At 37.7% G+C, this 12,613-nt stretch overlaps 3 protein-coding genes across 9 annotated transcripts in view; 2 read left to right on the forward strand and 1 right to left on the reverse strand.

The window, feature by feature from the left end:
- Positions 1-1,011: 1,011 nt before the first annotated feature.
- dcun1d4 (DCN1, defective in cullin neddylation 1, domain containing 4 (S. cerevisiae)) lies at positions 1,012-6,560 on the reverse strand. Of its 5 annotated transcripts, none has more exons than XM_055164879.1 (11): positions 6,425-6,560; positions 5,068-5,138; positions 4,925-4,964; positions 4,756-4,843; positions 4,602-4,690; positions 4,447-4,517; positions 3,953-4,044; positions 3,741-3,849; positions 3,479-3,583; positions 3,296-3,398; positions 1,012-3,217 (listed from the first exon to the last, which is right to left on the reverse strand). In XM_055164879.1, the coding sequence occupies exons 1-11, from the start codon at positions 6,441-6,443 to the stop codon at positions 3,162-3,164; spliced, it is 843 nt and encodes a 280-aa protein (XP_055020854.1). In that variant the 5' UTR covers positions 6,444-6,560; the 3' UTR covers positions 1,012-3,161. The 5 variants fall into 5 exon arrangements, with proteins under 5 accessions (XP_055020854.1, XP_055020855.1, XP_055020859.1 ...); XM_055164880.1 differs by lacking the exon at positions 6,425-6,560 and adding an exon at positions 6,093-6,418; XM_055164884.1 differs by lacking the exon at positions 6,425-6,560 and adding an exon at positions 6,093-6,418 and having other exon boundaries at positions 4,925-4,988.
- An 86-nt stretch (positions 6,561-6,646) lies between these two features.
- On the forward strand, positions 6,647-10,629 carry ociad2 (OCIA domain containing 2). 2 transcript variants are annotated; one of them, XM_020918884.2, is made up of 8 exons: positions 6,647-6,789; positions 7,586-7,715; positions 7,783-7,876; positions 9,010-9,063; positions 9,144-9,191; positions 9,274-9,433; positions 9,878-9,958; positions 10,031-10,629. In XM_020918884.2, the coding sequence occupies exons 2-7, from the start codon at positions 7,623-7,625 to the stop codon at positions 9,954-9,956; spliced, it is 528 nt and encodes a 175-aa protein (XP_020774543.1). In that variant the 5' UTR covers positions 6,647-6,789; positions 7,586-7,622; the 3' UTR covers positions 9,957-9,958; positions 10,031-10,629. The 2 variants fall into 2 exon arrangements, with proteins under 2 accessions (XP_020774543.1, XP_055020860.1); XM_055164885.1 differs by lacking the exon at positions 6,647-6,789 and adding an exon at positions 6,992-7,010.
- Positions 10,630-11,161: 532 nt separating this feature from the next.
- fryl (furry homolog, like) overlaps positions 11,162-12,613 on the forward strand; it is a 56,680-nt gene continuing 55,228 nt past the window's right edge. Inside the window, exon 1 of one of the 2 annotated variants that reach the window (XM_055164875.1) lies at positions 11,162-11,318. The gene's annotated coding sequence lies outside the window, so the exon portion shown is untranslated. The remainder of the gene's footprint in view (positions 11,319-12,613) is intronic. The other variant, XM_055164873.1, reaches the window with a different exon arrangement.

A 12,613-nucleotide genomic window follows, 5' to 3' on the forward strand; every position in this document is an offset into this window, starting at 1 on the left:
ATCCTAGAAGTGTGACTTTTAATACATCCCCCACAATTTTAGACACTGCAACATTTGAAGATAGGACTGAACGAAGAGGTCTCAGTGCACTAAAGGCAATGTCATCCGAACGGAAAAACTGGGACTTCGAATATGAAACTTTTACAGAATCTGCTCCTGTTAACGTCGACTATATCCCAGAAGAACACACTGTCTATAGAAGGACAGTAGATGTCAAAACTAAAATATCGCAATCACAAATTTATAGCACCGTTTCACCTGCATCTGATGAAAAAAGGCTCGCAGACATGTTGTATGGGATTCCCAGCTACAAAAGGCACACAATTAAATCTACTGAACTACCCCAGGGCCCTCCACCCCCCATCCCATCTAGTCCCCTGCCAGAGGAGATCACAGATTTTACATGGAGGTCCCCACAGGCCAGTCTAAGTAGAGGAACTTTAAGTTACAACCAGCAGAAGGTGACTGAAGAAGAATCAGTAGATGACCCATTTTATGACAACCCAAATATTAGCGCTGTTTAAAATGAGGGAGGTGAGATAATGATCAGTTCTCAACCTTCTTCCCTCATTCCCCAAAAAATCTGTTGACTTGGCAGTTTATACTGAGTCAAATTATACAGAATGAAATGTAAATGTAAAAGTAGGCATTATTATAATTTTTACATTTACGATTAAGTAAAAGCTAATTTAAAACAAATGTTATTCATGTTTGTAAATACACAATAGTGCTTCAATATCTCCCTTGTGATATAGATTTTGTCCATTCTTGCTTCAGACAAAGGAATAATTATGAAAATTATGTCCTGTGGAATTACATAAATGAAAATTATAACTAATATGTAGTATGTAGTAACACTCTTGTTTCCAGTTTGTATTTTTTTTATGAGCTTAATACTTTGCTAATATTATATTTGCTGATCTTTGTAAGTGCTCGATCATGTCACTCATTTGTTGATATTACTAATCCAAGTGTTATCAATGTACCAAATAATTTAATAAACACAAACAATTAAGTTAATAAACGCTTTTATTTGTGTATATGGACATAGGTTATATTGAAAACAAACATATTGACACATAGTTTACATACATATATACAGTTGGGACATGGCTGTTCCATCTTCTGCATCATATTTATGAAAATCCTTAAGTACAGTATGAAATGTGAAATGGCATCCTAAATTGTATCAGCTGCTGTGGTTTAAATGCATGTGCATAAGATAAAAAGCTGAAATAAATTATTGTAAATTTAGGGTTTGTCAGATTTTTTAAGTGCTAAACCGACTGTATATTTGAACATGGTGATGCAGAAGGGAGCTACCCACTCCCCCTTGAGGTTACATTGTTCTAATACTTACAACCATGTCTTTTGGAGGCAACATGGTTGTGAGTATTTATTAAGCACAAAACACTTTTTTTCCACAAATTCCTGTACAAACAAAATGTGTTTTCCAAAATTGTTTCCAAAAAAGTCTCATCCATTCACAAAAAGGCGTGGTTTGGAGCGTGCATGCAAATATTAACATTTCTTGACAATTTTTAGCGTCGTCACACCACAGCCAAGGACAAATTTATACATGTATTTACCAGAACAATACAATAGGCAAAAATAACAGCATAGCATCATCACAGAACTTCTGTGTCCATTTTCATTTGATTATTCTTTAACGGTGGTCCAATAATAACGTTTAAATTTTTTTAAACAAGTCTACTTTTTTTTTTTTCTTACAAGCACTACCGGACCTCTTCCTGATTCAAAGGGTCACTGGTCTTATGTGCATTGGTTAACACTGTCCATATTGGATGCTACTACGGTACTAAGAGAGGACCTGAACTATTGGTGGACTAAGGAAGACAACAGATAACCACGTTTCCAAAGACAAAATGGACACTAACTATTTCAATGTTAACTCATTTTAACACAGCCCAACAGTCAAAGTTCATCCTGAAATTATCCCTGACCATTCAGTATGTGTGTGTAAGTGTTATGTCTGTCAGCACGTTTCTACTCACCAACCAACTATAACTTTAAGACAAAATGCCTTATTACCAAATCAGTGTCAATATTTGCTTCTAAAACATGCATTTTTCCACAATCCAACATCTTATGGTCATAAGTGTGTAGACTTCCTTGTGCCAATCGCAAGCCTAATCAGATAGGGAGTGAAGAAAGGGCATTTGATTTAAAAATGCTTAATTTGCTATAACTACACCATAATGCAAATGATGAAAGCTAAAAAGCTGCATTCATTCATTCATTTATCCAGGCTTGGGAATGGCAGAATAAGTACAGTCACTTATGTCCCCTTGTGTTGTATTTGGGGATAAAAAAAAAAAAAAGTACTAGAAATGAAAAATCACCAACCATATTCATTTGGTAATAAGGCATGTGTTCATAACATTTAGCTTGTTTGGTGTTCATTTGGGTCCTGTGTTTTTAGGCACAGTAATTATTATTGTACCCTTAATTAGACAAAGCTGGTACATAGATTGGTCATGGTTGGACCAATAAATGCTTATCGCAATCAGCGATGTCCTGTAATAAGAGTAAATAAGCAGCAACGTTGTTTGGTGTGATGGAGGTCTGAAGCCCTCAAAAAGGAGGTGGTAAGCAAAAGGTGATGGATAACAGCAGCAGGGACCAGAAACTATCAGAAAGGAACCACTGGCACAAATCAATAGTTTACAGCACAGGCATCAAGTAACCTGCCTCCTTTGACACAGTGTGCTTCATAAAGTTGGCTGCATCATCCCCACAAAAGTTCATTGCACAGTTGTAGTTGATTTCATATTGTGCCCAGGTCAAAAAATGACCGTAAAAGACTGTATAAGACTCAAGACACGATGCAAGAATGGTCACTTCAGAAGGGGCTGAAAGAGTGCTTCTCCCACAAAAATACTGTTTGGAATCCATCCGTGTGCAAAATGTCTAGTCATCTTAACACATACAGTAATATGAGGACAGGGCACTGCATCCTCCTCCACTGGATATTTAAAAAAACCCTCAATGTTAGGCCTTCAATGCCTTATCCATCACATGCATTAGTTCCTTGACACCTTGACTCAGACTGAATTTTTTCTAAAGTTATTGTTGTATTTTTATAGTAGTTTGTTGTCACAGTTGGGTTCATGCCATGTTTGCAGTTTTTGGAAGTGCAACTATGACATTTGTCTTTCCTTGTACCATTCGACAAACTCGTCCAACAAAACTGGCCCTAACAAAACAAAATACAAATGTATTAAATAGATATAATACATCATATGTACTATCTTGGTCTAAGCAATGTACTTACAGGCGCCGTCCTCATCATAGTTACTAAGGTCCAGATTGATTGTCCTGCTGAACTCTAAAACATTACACCATTGGTCTTTGTTGATGACTTTGTACTTCGATTGCTGGAAATAAAAAGAAAACATAACATAAGTTATTAGATCCCATAAGGGGCAATGACTGAAGAAATCATATAAAAATATACCTCTAAAAACTGATTAAACACAGGAAACAGTGGCCATGTCTTTCCTAGAAGAAGACCAAGCATGCACTTGGCTGTGTTCAGGTCCAAACTTCTCTGATCCTTTTCCTATTGACAAATACAAAGTGTGTCGTAACATGTTATGGAAATGGTTTAGGAAGACATCATAAGACCAAAGATGAGATTTAGATAACCAAGCGGAGCAATAAGTGTAAATTTGCACTTAAAAGTACGTAAAATAAAAAAAAGATAAATTCAATCTTACCCGAGCAAAATCAAAGGCGTATCTATAAATTAGTTTAAAACTAGTGCTATCGTTGAGGACAGATCTCAGGTAGTCCAGAGAGTTCCTTAGCCTTTCAGTGGAGTCACACCTAATGAGACATAATGTTAGAGACACAACACTCATCTTTATCAGAGCCTCAAACAATTTAAAAGAATGGAGACAGTGAAATGAAACAAGAAGGAGGAACATACTGCAGAGAGCCCATCCCTCTGAGCCACTCCTGGAGGGTAAAATATCCCATACTCTGGGCATCTAGCTTCCACGCAAGAACCAGCATCACCACCTGGGCACAGTCATAGCAACACTTGTTATAGGCATAGCTGCTCTTAAGTGTCAAATCACACATCACAGAAAGTTAATTCTCATGTCAGTCACTTAATGACACTGACAACTAAAGAGGTGACAATAATAGCATGATTAATACTGCATATTGTGGCTGTCCCTAACCCTACTTTGCATATTTAATTTTACAAAGGAACCAGGCCAAATATCCCTCCTGCTACTAGAATTGTTCCTGTCTTTGAACCAGCACAGAAAAGTTTGCTGGCCTGTCACCCGCTGCATCTGGATTTATAAGGCTGTAGCTAACAAAAGAAATTTGCCATCACAGCCAAAAATGGTGCTCAGTAGTGAGAACTGAGTCACCTGAACTTGCCTTATCAAAAATATTACAAAAAGAACTTACATTTTCTGGCTCAACTCCAATGTCCTCACAGAACTTTTCCATGCCTTCAGGACCAACCACATCATCGCAACCTTTGAGAAAGACACGCATGGCAGTAACTTTAGATAACTTCTCTCTCTACATTGGTTCTTGGGGAATGGTCATACAACAGTTACCTGCATATTCATAGAACCACTCTAGACACCTTTTATTTGAAAATGTGTCCTCTTCACGGATTTGTAATGCCTCGTGTTTTCTGTACACACTGCAAAATATATAGATTATCAATAACTTTTTCATTGTGAGATTGAAAAGCAAGAGATGTCCCACCTGTCCTGGCGACTCTTCTTAGCCGACATGTCGTCTCCAGCAGAGGGTCTCCTCTTTTTCCTAGGAGGCATGGCTCTAGAGCAACAAGCTGCAAAATTATAAGTTAAAACACAATTTAAAAATACAGTTGCATAGACACACAAGACTCGGCAAAACATTAAACATTTACCTGTAGGATGACTGTCCTGTCCAATGTCTTCTGTCAAATTCTAGTGAAACAAACAGCAGTAAATCTGTTTACATACAACACATGTAGATCTCTATTACCAAGCCTAAACCTGCTTTATATACAAGTTAATTGAGTATATTTACCAGCCTGTGTAAGGTGTGGTGGATCTTATGGATGCTGGCCAGTGTGGTTAAATGGGAATTCAGCTGAAAATCTAATTTGAATGAAAAATTAAGAAATCAGAAAACTCAGGAAAAAGCATAACAAACAGCCTTCTGCTCCCAATCAAAGCTGATAAGGAGGGTGCAAGGGTACAACAAGGTGACTGACATCCTTTTAGCAGTAGCCACATTTAAAACAGCAAATCCAGCTAATGAAACACGTTAGCCATGTAAACTGCGAACTTAACTCCACTTCGCAGTTTTAACTAATGCTAGGTTAAAGAGAACGGCAAAACAGCAAAAGGGAGTGACTGAATACCGTAGGCTAACCCTAAAACATTTCAACAGAAGGCTATCCTCTTGAGCAATGAAACATCTACGTCTAGTTATTGTTACTAGCTGGTTAAAACAGGCTACCTTTCCCTACGGCCAAAACTAGACAAACGAACACATTGGCGAGCGAATAGCACTAGCTGCATACCTAAAATAGCAGTGCAGACGCACAACTTGCATAGAGTTTACAAAGTATCTGGAGAGTTGAGCTCATGGGCGTTGTAGTCCATTAGCTTCAGTGACACTGCTAAAGTGGCACTCGCGCTTTAGCTTTAAACTACAACTCCCAGTCCTTAGCATTGCGACTGTTTCCTTCAGAGCCCCTCAACCCCCAACATTTGCACTAACTGATTGAATGTGTTTTGTAATATTTCAAAAACACACATATTAAATTCATCAAAGAAAAAAATGTATCACATAAACTCGTAGGAAGGTTTTGTCTTTATATCGCAAAGTACGACAATACTGCAGCAGCGGGTCATGCAAGATGTTTTACCCAACTGCGTCACAATTTTCCCTTTCTGTTACAATCCACAAACGAAGAAGAGTACAAAAAACATAAAATACACAATTCTGCCATCAAGCCTATGGTAAAGCTGATAACACTAAACCAGTAATTAATCAAATATACCTAAACCGACTAATTAGTGTTGAAAGCTGTCGTTTAAGCTAACCTTTGTTGCTGACGGTTTAACACTGCGAATGCTAAACAATAAATACCCGTAAGATGCAACGCCAAAGTCAAACATCTGTGTATTTAACCGCTTATCTGGTAAATTTACTCTTGCTACCCTTCCTTTGTTATCGGGAAAGACAGCAGTGGCATATACAAAGAGCCCAACAAACAGCACGGGATCATGCGTTGTCCTGAAATAATCCAAGATGACGGGCTAAAAGTTGTCGTAAAATTCACAAAATCCATGCACGCCTCATCACAACAAACACACCAGCGCCTGCAAACAGTGCTAAATGCTCTAGAAATTTCCCGGTAACGGTTACTACTTACTTGCCGCATCAGAGTGCATTTTTATGAAACATACAACTGTCTGAGGGAAGTCTGCAGACCGGCCAATAGGCGGGCCATCTCCGCGTAAAACCAGCCCACCGCCTGTGATTGCGCCTTGGCACGCGTAAACCCCGCCTTTTCCCGCGGTTTATTGGTTCTTCGGGCTGTCATGTCAATAAACGGAAGACAAATTAACAAACCCTCCTACAAAAGAAAGTGATTGGTCAGGCTTTTCCAAACAGCCTCCTTTATCTCTTAAACAGATTGGCCAGGTGGGTTTTATGCGGGCATCAGTCAGAGCCAATTTCCTCGTGGAAGGCAGGACACAGCCCACGAAGAAATGCCATTGGTCAAATCACTCTCAGGTAAGCCTCCTCCAGTCTAGTGCAGCTTAACGGGGAGGGTTGGGGGTGTTAACTTATATATCTGCGAAAAAGTTAGTGATGGTTAGTTTGTAAAGTCAGTATTTTGTTTCTGTAAAATCATGGTCCTAATCTACTACCACTTTATCTTCTTCAGCCTGTATAGGTCCAACCAGATTGCAATTATCTAATGGAAATAGTAATAACTGCGTCATAGCGCTGCAGTAAGTGTTAATTAGTAACATCTTTAGTCTTTAGTAAAATATTATTCAAGTCAGCCTGTTAAGCCTGTTCATCCCAAAATCTATGTGAAACATTTCTAAGGATTTGTTAAAATGTGCTTTACACATATTTGTTTAATAAGCAAAATGTATTTTTCAAAATTAGTAGCACATTATTAAACCTGTCAAAGCCTATCGTTGGTGGGATAGTCTAGAATTAGACCTACTTCCAACAGAGGTCTGCAAATGTGTGAACAAAGGTGATCCGTGATGCAACAGTATTGTAATTTTACTGAAGACCTTAAAATTACAATCATTGTATTTAAGTTTAAGTTAACTCATTGTATTTATTTAAATGTGGCCTTAAAACTGTAAATTGTATTCTTGAGGGTCTCTCTTTTATTAAAAGTGCCATTTTATTAATTATTATAGCAAACTAAATCTGTTGCCTATGACTAATAAGTGGGGCGGGGTTTAGTAATGCAAGCTGGGGAGGATCATGAGCAGCAGGCTACAACAGACCTGTGTGCGCAGACAGAGAGAGAAGGGGGAAGTGTTTGATCTTTCTAACTCTACAGATCGGAGAGTGCTGAAACTGTGCCTTCAGTTGGAGTTATGAGCTCTGAAGCAACAAGAGAGACTGTGACTGTGATAACAGAGGGGGCTCCAGCAGCTGGTACTACACTTTCCCCGGATCGAGCGAAAGGCGTAAGTGTAAACATTTCCTAGTCAAACAGTAGAAGCTGCCCTAATGTGAACTCTGCTTTTGCTTTAGTCCTTCAACTGCCCCCTGAGTGACCACCATGTTCACAGAGAAGACGTGAGGAAAGTTTGGAATGAATGCCAAGAGGAGAGCTTCTGGTACAGAGGTAGGCCTATATTTGTTGATTGTTGAAGCATTATTTGGGGCAAAACATATGAAATTGCACTTCAGGAATGACTGATTTTGAATTTGACCAGTTTATACTAACTTTTACATGGATGGTTTTAAGTAGTGCATTGCGCAAGATCTTGACAGTTTGTTAGGACTCATTCATCACCAGCCCAGCCCTGTTTACATTCTTCATTGTTAAATTAGACCTAGGCACCTAAAAGCACTTCTATTTGGCCAAGATGGGCAGTTTACAAATATATTACAATCAAGAAAAATAACAACCGGTTATCTAGAATTACTGATTACACATAATAAGTCAATAGACCAGTCCTGAAAATCCAAAGGCTATTTAAGGTCGCAGACCAGGTGACATAATCTATTGTAAGAAACAAACTTTTTATATACTATACTATATATGCTATTATTATGAATTGTTTTATGTTGCACCACATTGCTGAAGCAAATTCATAGTTTGTGAATTTATATATAACATATTTATTTCTGATTCTGAAAGACTGTCCTCTTCTGTGCTGTTAAAACATGGTAGTGACCAGATAGACAAGAAAGACAATGGAAATCAAACAACTTGTCTTTTATGTCAGCCATAAAAGTTAATATTAGATCACTGTATAGTTTGTAAGCATACTATGGTTCTCCTCTTAATAATATCATATAGTATTTTTACTCTTAAAATGTCATCATCAATCATTATATCATCTTGGCATTGTTTATTCTTATGACCTCTTGTATACAGCTGAGATATATTTTATTACTTTATTTCAATTTACTTGTACATATGCATGTATATATGCCATATTTGACACCAGTCTCTTGCTATTTTTGCTATCATCATTTTATTTTTTTCTCTTTGTTTTTATAATATATTGTGATGTGTGAGCTTCTGTGGCCAAGTAATTTCCCTTGTGGATCAATAAAGTTTGTCTAAGTATATTTGCCTTTTCACAGATCATTACTCATGATTAATGAGGCTACAAGTATTGAAGCCAATTAATTTGTTAACTTCAACTGTACATATAACTTTTTCTCTTTACAGTGCAAATTCTGCATACCCTCTCTTTAAGTTTGAAGTAAAACAAAAACTAAATAAATAATGTATCTTTTTTTCAGCTCTTCCCATCTCTGTGAGTAGCATGGCAGTGACTGGTGGTCTCATATACAATGGTAAGCATACAGGACATAGTCTACCTTTTGAAATAAAATAGAATAAGAGGACAACAAATATATTACAAAAATATTTTTAGGTGTTTGGAAGTCATCAGCACGTTTTGGTCCATTCCCTAAACTTGCAGGTGTGTACTGACAATTACAAATGATTTGTTCCCATGCACTTGCACTTGAAACAACCATTCATATTTTTGGCATTTTCTTTAGTTGCTGGTATTCTTGGATATGCAGTTGGAAAAATATCTTACATGGGAACCTGTTGGAACAAATTCCAGGAGCTTGGTATTAAACCTGGTCCTGGGGGTCCTTGGGGTGCTGGAGGTCCTGGAAGCCAGTTTAGACCATCGGGCTCTGGTCCTGGGAACAAGTATGATACAATATTATGGAAGGATGTTATAGTATTTGAGGTGTATTGAGATTCATGATATTAATATTAATTGAATGCCTTAATTCTAGTAATAAATTATTACCTCTTAATGTACTTACTTATTACTTTTATCAGTAGAGTACAAACACAGTATTACAGTCTGTAATATTCAGATTAATACAAGTTGTGTGCTTATTTGGACTTTGATCCACCACACTACAGCAATATGGGGATCTAGGTCCTAGAGAGCCCACCAAGATTAAGTAATTGAATAAGAAACATTACACACCTTACTTGCAAAATAAAGCATTTGCTATTCAAACTGTGAGCCCTATACATTGTGGCTATATTGTTCTTGGCTGTATAGTTTACAACTTGTCAGCATATAGATATAACATTATATTGTCAATGTGGATTATATTGACCACACAATTTCTCCCATAGATCCTGTGGACATGCGTGTGAAGAATGTACAGCTGCAACAGCAGGTACAGGTGCAGCGACTGGGAATCCACAATGCTAGAGGTAAATAAGTCATAAAACTTATGTGCGATTTTAATGTGAAGTTATATACCTTTTTATGTGTTATTCTTTCAGAATTATAGAAGAAACTGCAGAGACTACATGTATATTATAATTTACTAAACACAGTATTCAAATACAAGAATTCAAAAACACATGATTGAACTGTGGTGTATTTTTTCATAATGAATTCTTCCAAACAATGACTACAGTGTGGCTAAATTGCCACTAGAGGGAGATAATGATGCTTGGTTGATTTCATTCATAATCCTCGTCACAGCCCACAAAAATGCAGTTACAGTTATCTGTAATACCAACATTTATTTTGTTTCCAATAAAATGACACTTTCAAGGGATTTACATAATTGGTAAGTCCCAACACTTGTAAAGGACGGTTCTGTAAAGTGGTACTGTGCTCTGATGTTGATGTTATACAACTCGATGTTTTTGTTTTCTGTAAAATGAATAACATTTGATATTGTTTTCATGTATAGCCTGGACTTTAATAATAATATTTCCAAACAGGTGTTATTAATCACAATACGTGAAATACTCAGTAGCCTATGTAGACTTAACTTCAGTAATGATTCCCTGCTTGTTTGTTTTTATTTTGGACACTTTTGGCAAAAGTAAAATGTAATAAAATCTTGACATGCCCGCCTCATATTAAATGATATGCTGTTGTTGTTTTAATTGAAACGAGCTATGTACAAATCACACAATCATGGTGCACGTACCTTGCAGTGTGGAAATGGCCATTGCTCCCTGAAAACATGGCACTTGATGCGTCTCTTCCAAATAAAATGAAAGCCTTTACAAATATGTAGTGTTTTTACGGCTTTTTATGAGATTTGGACAATGAGCTGTTTTCTGTTTTTCCAAAAGGGCAAAAAGCAGGTTTTGAGTTATGTTTTTGGCCTTGTGAATATGGTATTTTGCCAAGAAGATAATACCATTAGTTCAGAAAGTACTGTGAATGAAAACTCGTTTCGACCCACTTACAAACCAAAATTCATAATAATCATGACCAAAATGTACCTGACGTCATCGTGATCTCTCTTATACGTCATCCAATCAACAGGTGATTTAGGCCTGATTGACAGGTATGAAGACCAATAGAAAGCTGAAGTGCGTGTAGGCGTAAGCTTCAGAAGCCAATCACCATGAAGAAGGCGGGAGCTTTGCCCCCGTCTGCTGTGACAGTGGAGCTCTTCCAACACCGAAACAGACTGAGAAAAAAAATCACACCACTACGCAAATCCTTCCAATGGAGGAGGGCCAGGACGGAGAAGCTTGTTCGGCGAATGAAAAGAATGTCTGCAAGCTAACCACCTAGCCGCACTGAGGACAGAAGATAAAAGTTGTAAGTAACGCAATATGAAGTCATTTGGGGCACGGTGGTTGCAGCTTAGCGTAGTTAATGCTGCTTGTGTCAAGTTCCGTGATTAACTTTGCCGTAGAGGTAACGTTAGCTTTTCTAACTGAGGCACCATAGCATGCTAAAGGAGTTTGGCTACTTTTCTGGTACTAACATAACAGCTCAAAGAATCGTGTTGACATTAGTTTTTGCTGCCTCGGTGCTGACTGGGTGTGAATCCCTGTTGTTACCCGTGTATTAAACTGGAGTGTTAGCTTGTTGACAACTAGCTCTTGGGTCTAAGCTGCTCAGTGTTGCTGCTGCTAGCCTCCTGCTCACCCTTAGCTCTTTGCTCCCTGCTCCCAAAAGCTAACGTGAACTCATTTTGTTAAAAGGATTTTTATCTTTGTCCTGCATTATTGCTCAATATTAGATGTGATCCTGACCACCAAACATATCTAAGATTCCACTTTGTCTCAGAACACCAAAATTATAAACTAACAGGGGAAACTAATTTTACCAACAAATGCGACAGTGTTTTTCAATAGCCTTCTTTTGAAGTTTGTGATAAAATATTGTGTTCGGGTTTATAGAATTTTGCACTAAGTGATGACTGACTGACTTGAACTAAAAACAATAGATTGTCTTGGGTCTGAATCTTGGCTAAAATATACAATACTTGATGTGTCTAAATTTCCTAATATTTACATTGAATTATTCCTAGACTAGACATTGTTAATCCTATTCCTACCCGTATCGCTTGGTGTCTTTGTTGTATTGGTTTTACAGTGTGTGGGATCTGTCAGCTTCACATCTAACGTTGCCTTCATCTTCTAGACTTGTTGGTGCTGCCAGTACAACAGATTGTACAATGAAGCATTTGTTCACATTGAGTTGAGACCAAAGAGATCTAGGCAGAGACAGGAATCTGGTCAGTGCACTCGCTCTTTGCCTTGTGTCTGAAATAGTTTGGCCATGTCCTCCTCCAGCCATGCAGAAGAAAAGTCCGCCTGTCTGCCCACATAAGGAGAGGACAGACCCGAGCAGGAATTATGCCTTGCTCTTTTACAGTGACATGTTGAGACGTGTCGCTCACAAGAAGGATACTTTTCACTCATTTTTGTCAGTCTTTAGTCTTTAACTGTAATGAGCTGTGTAGAAAGCCATCACATCAGTAAATGGCGTTCAATCAGAAATGGCATGCAACATGACAAAGTAGTGGTCACTCCCAATGACTTAGAAAGGTTAAAGTTGAATGTTTCAGTTCACAAAATATTATTTTTGTTTATCTGGTTGACAAT

The sequence above is a fragment of the Boleophthalmus pectinirostris genome, unplaced genomic scaffold (assembly GCF_026225935.1).
Source record: "Boleophthalmus pectinirostris isolate CB_2022bp ecotype Guang Dong unplaced genomic scaffold, ASM2622593v1 HiC_scaffold_7, whole genome shotgun sequence".
Lineage (NCBI taxonomy): Eukaryota > Metazoa > Chordata > Actinopteri > Gobiiformes > Gobiidae > Boleophthalmus > Boleophthalmus pectinirostris.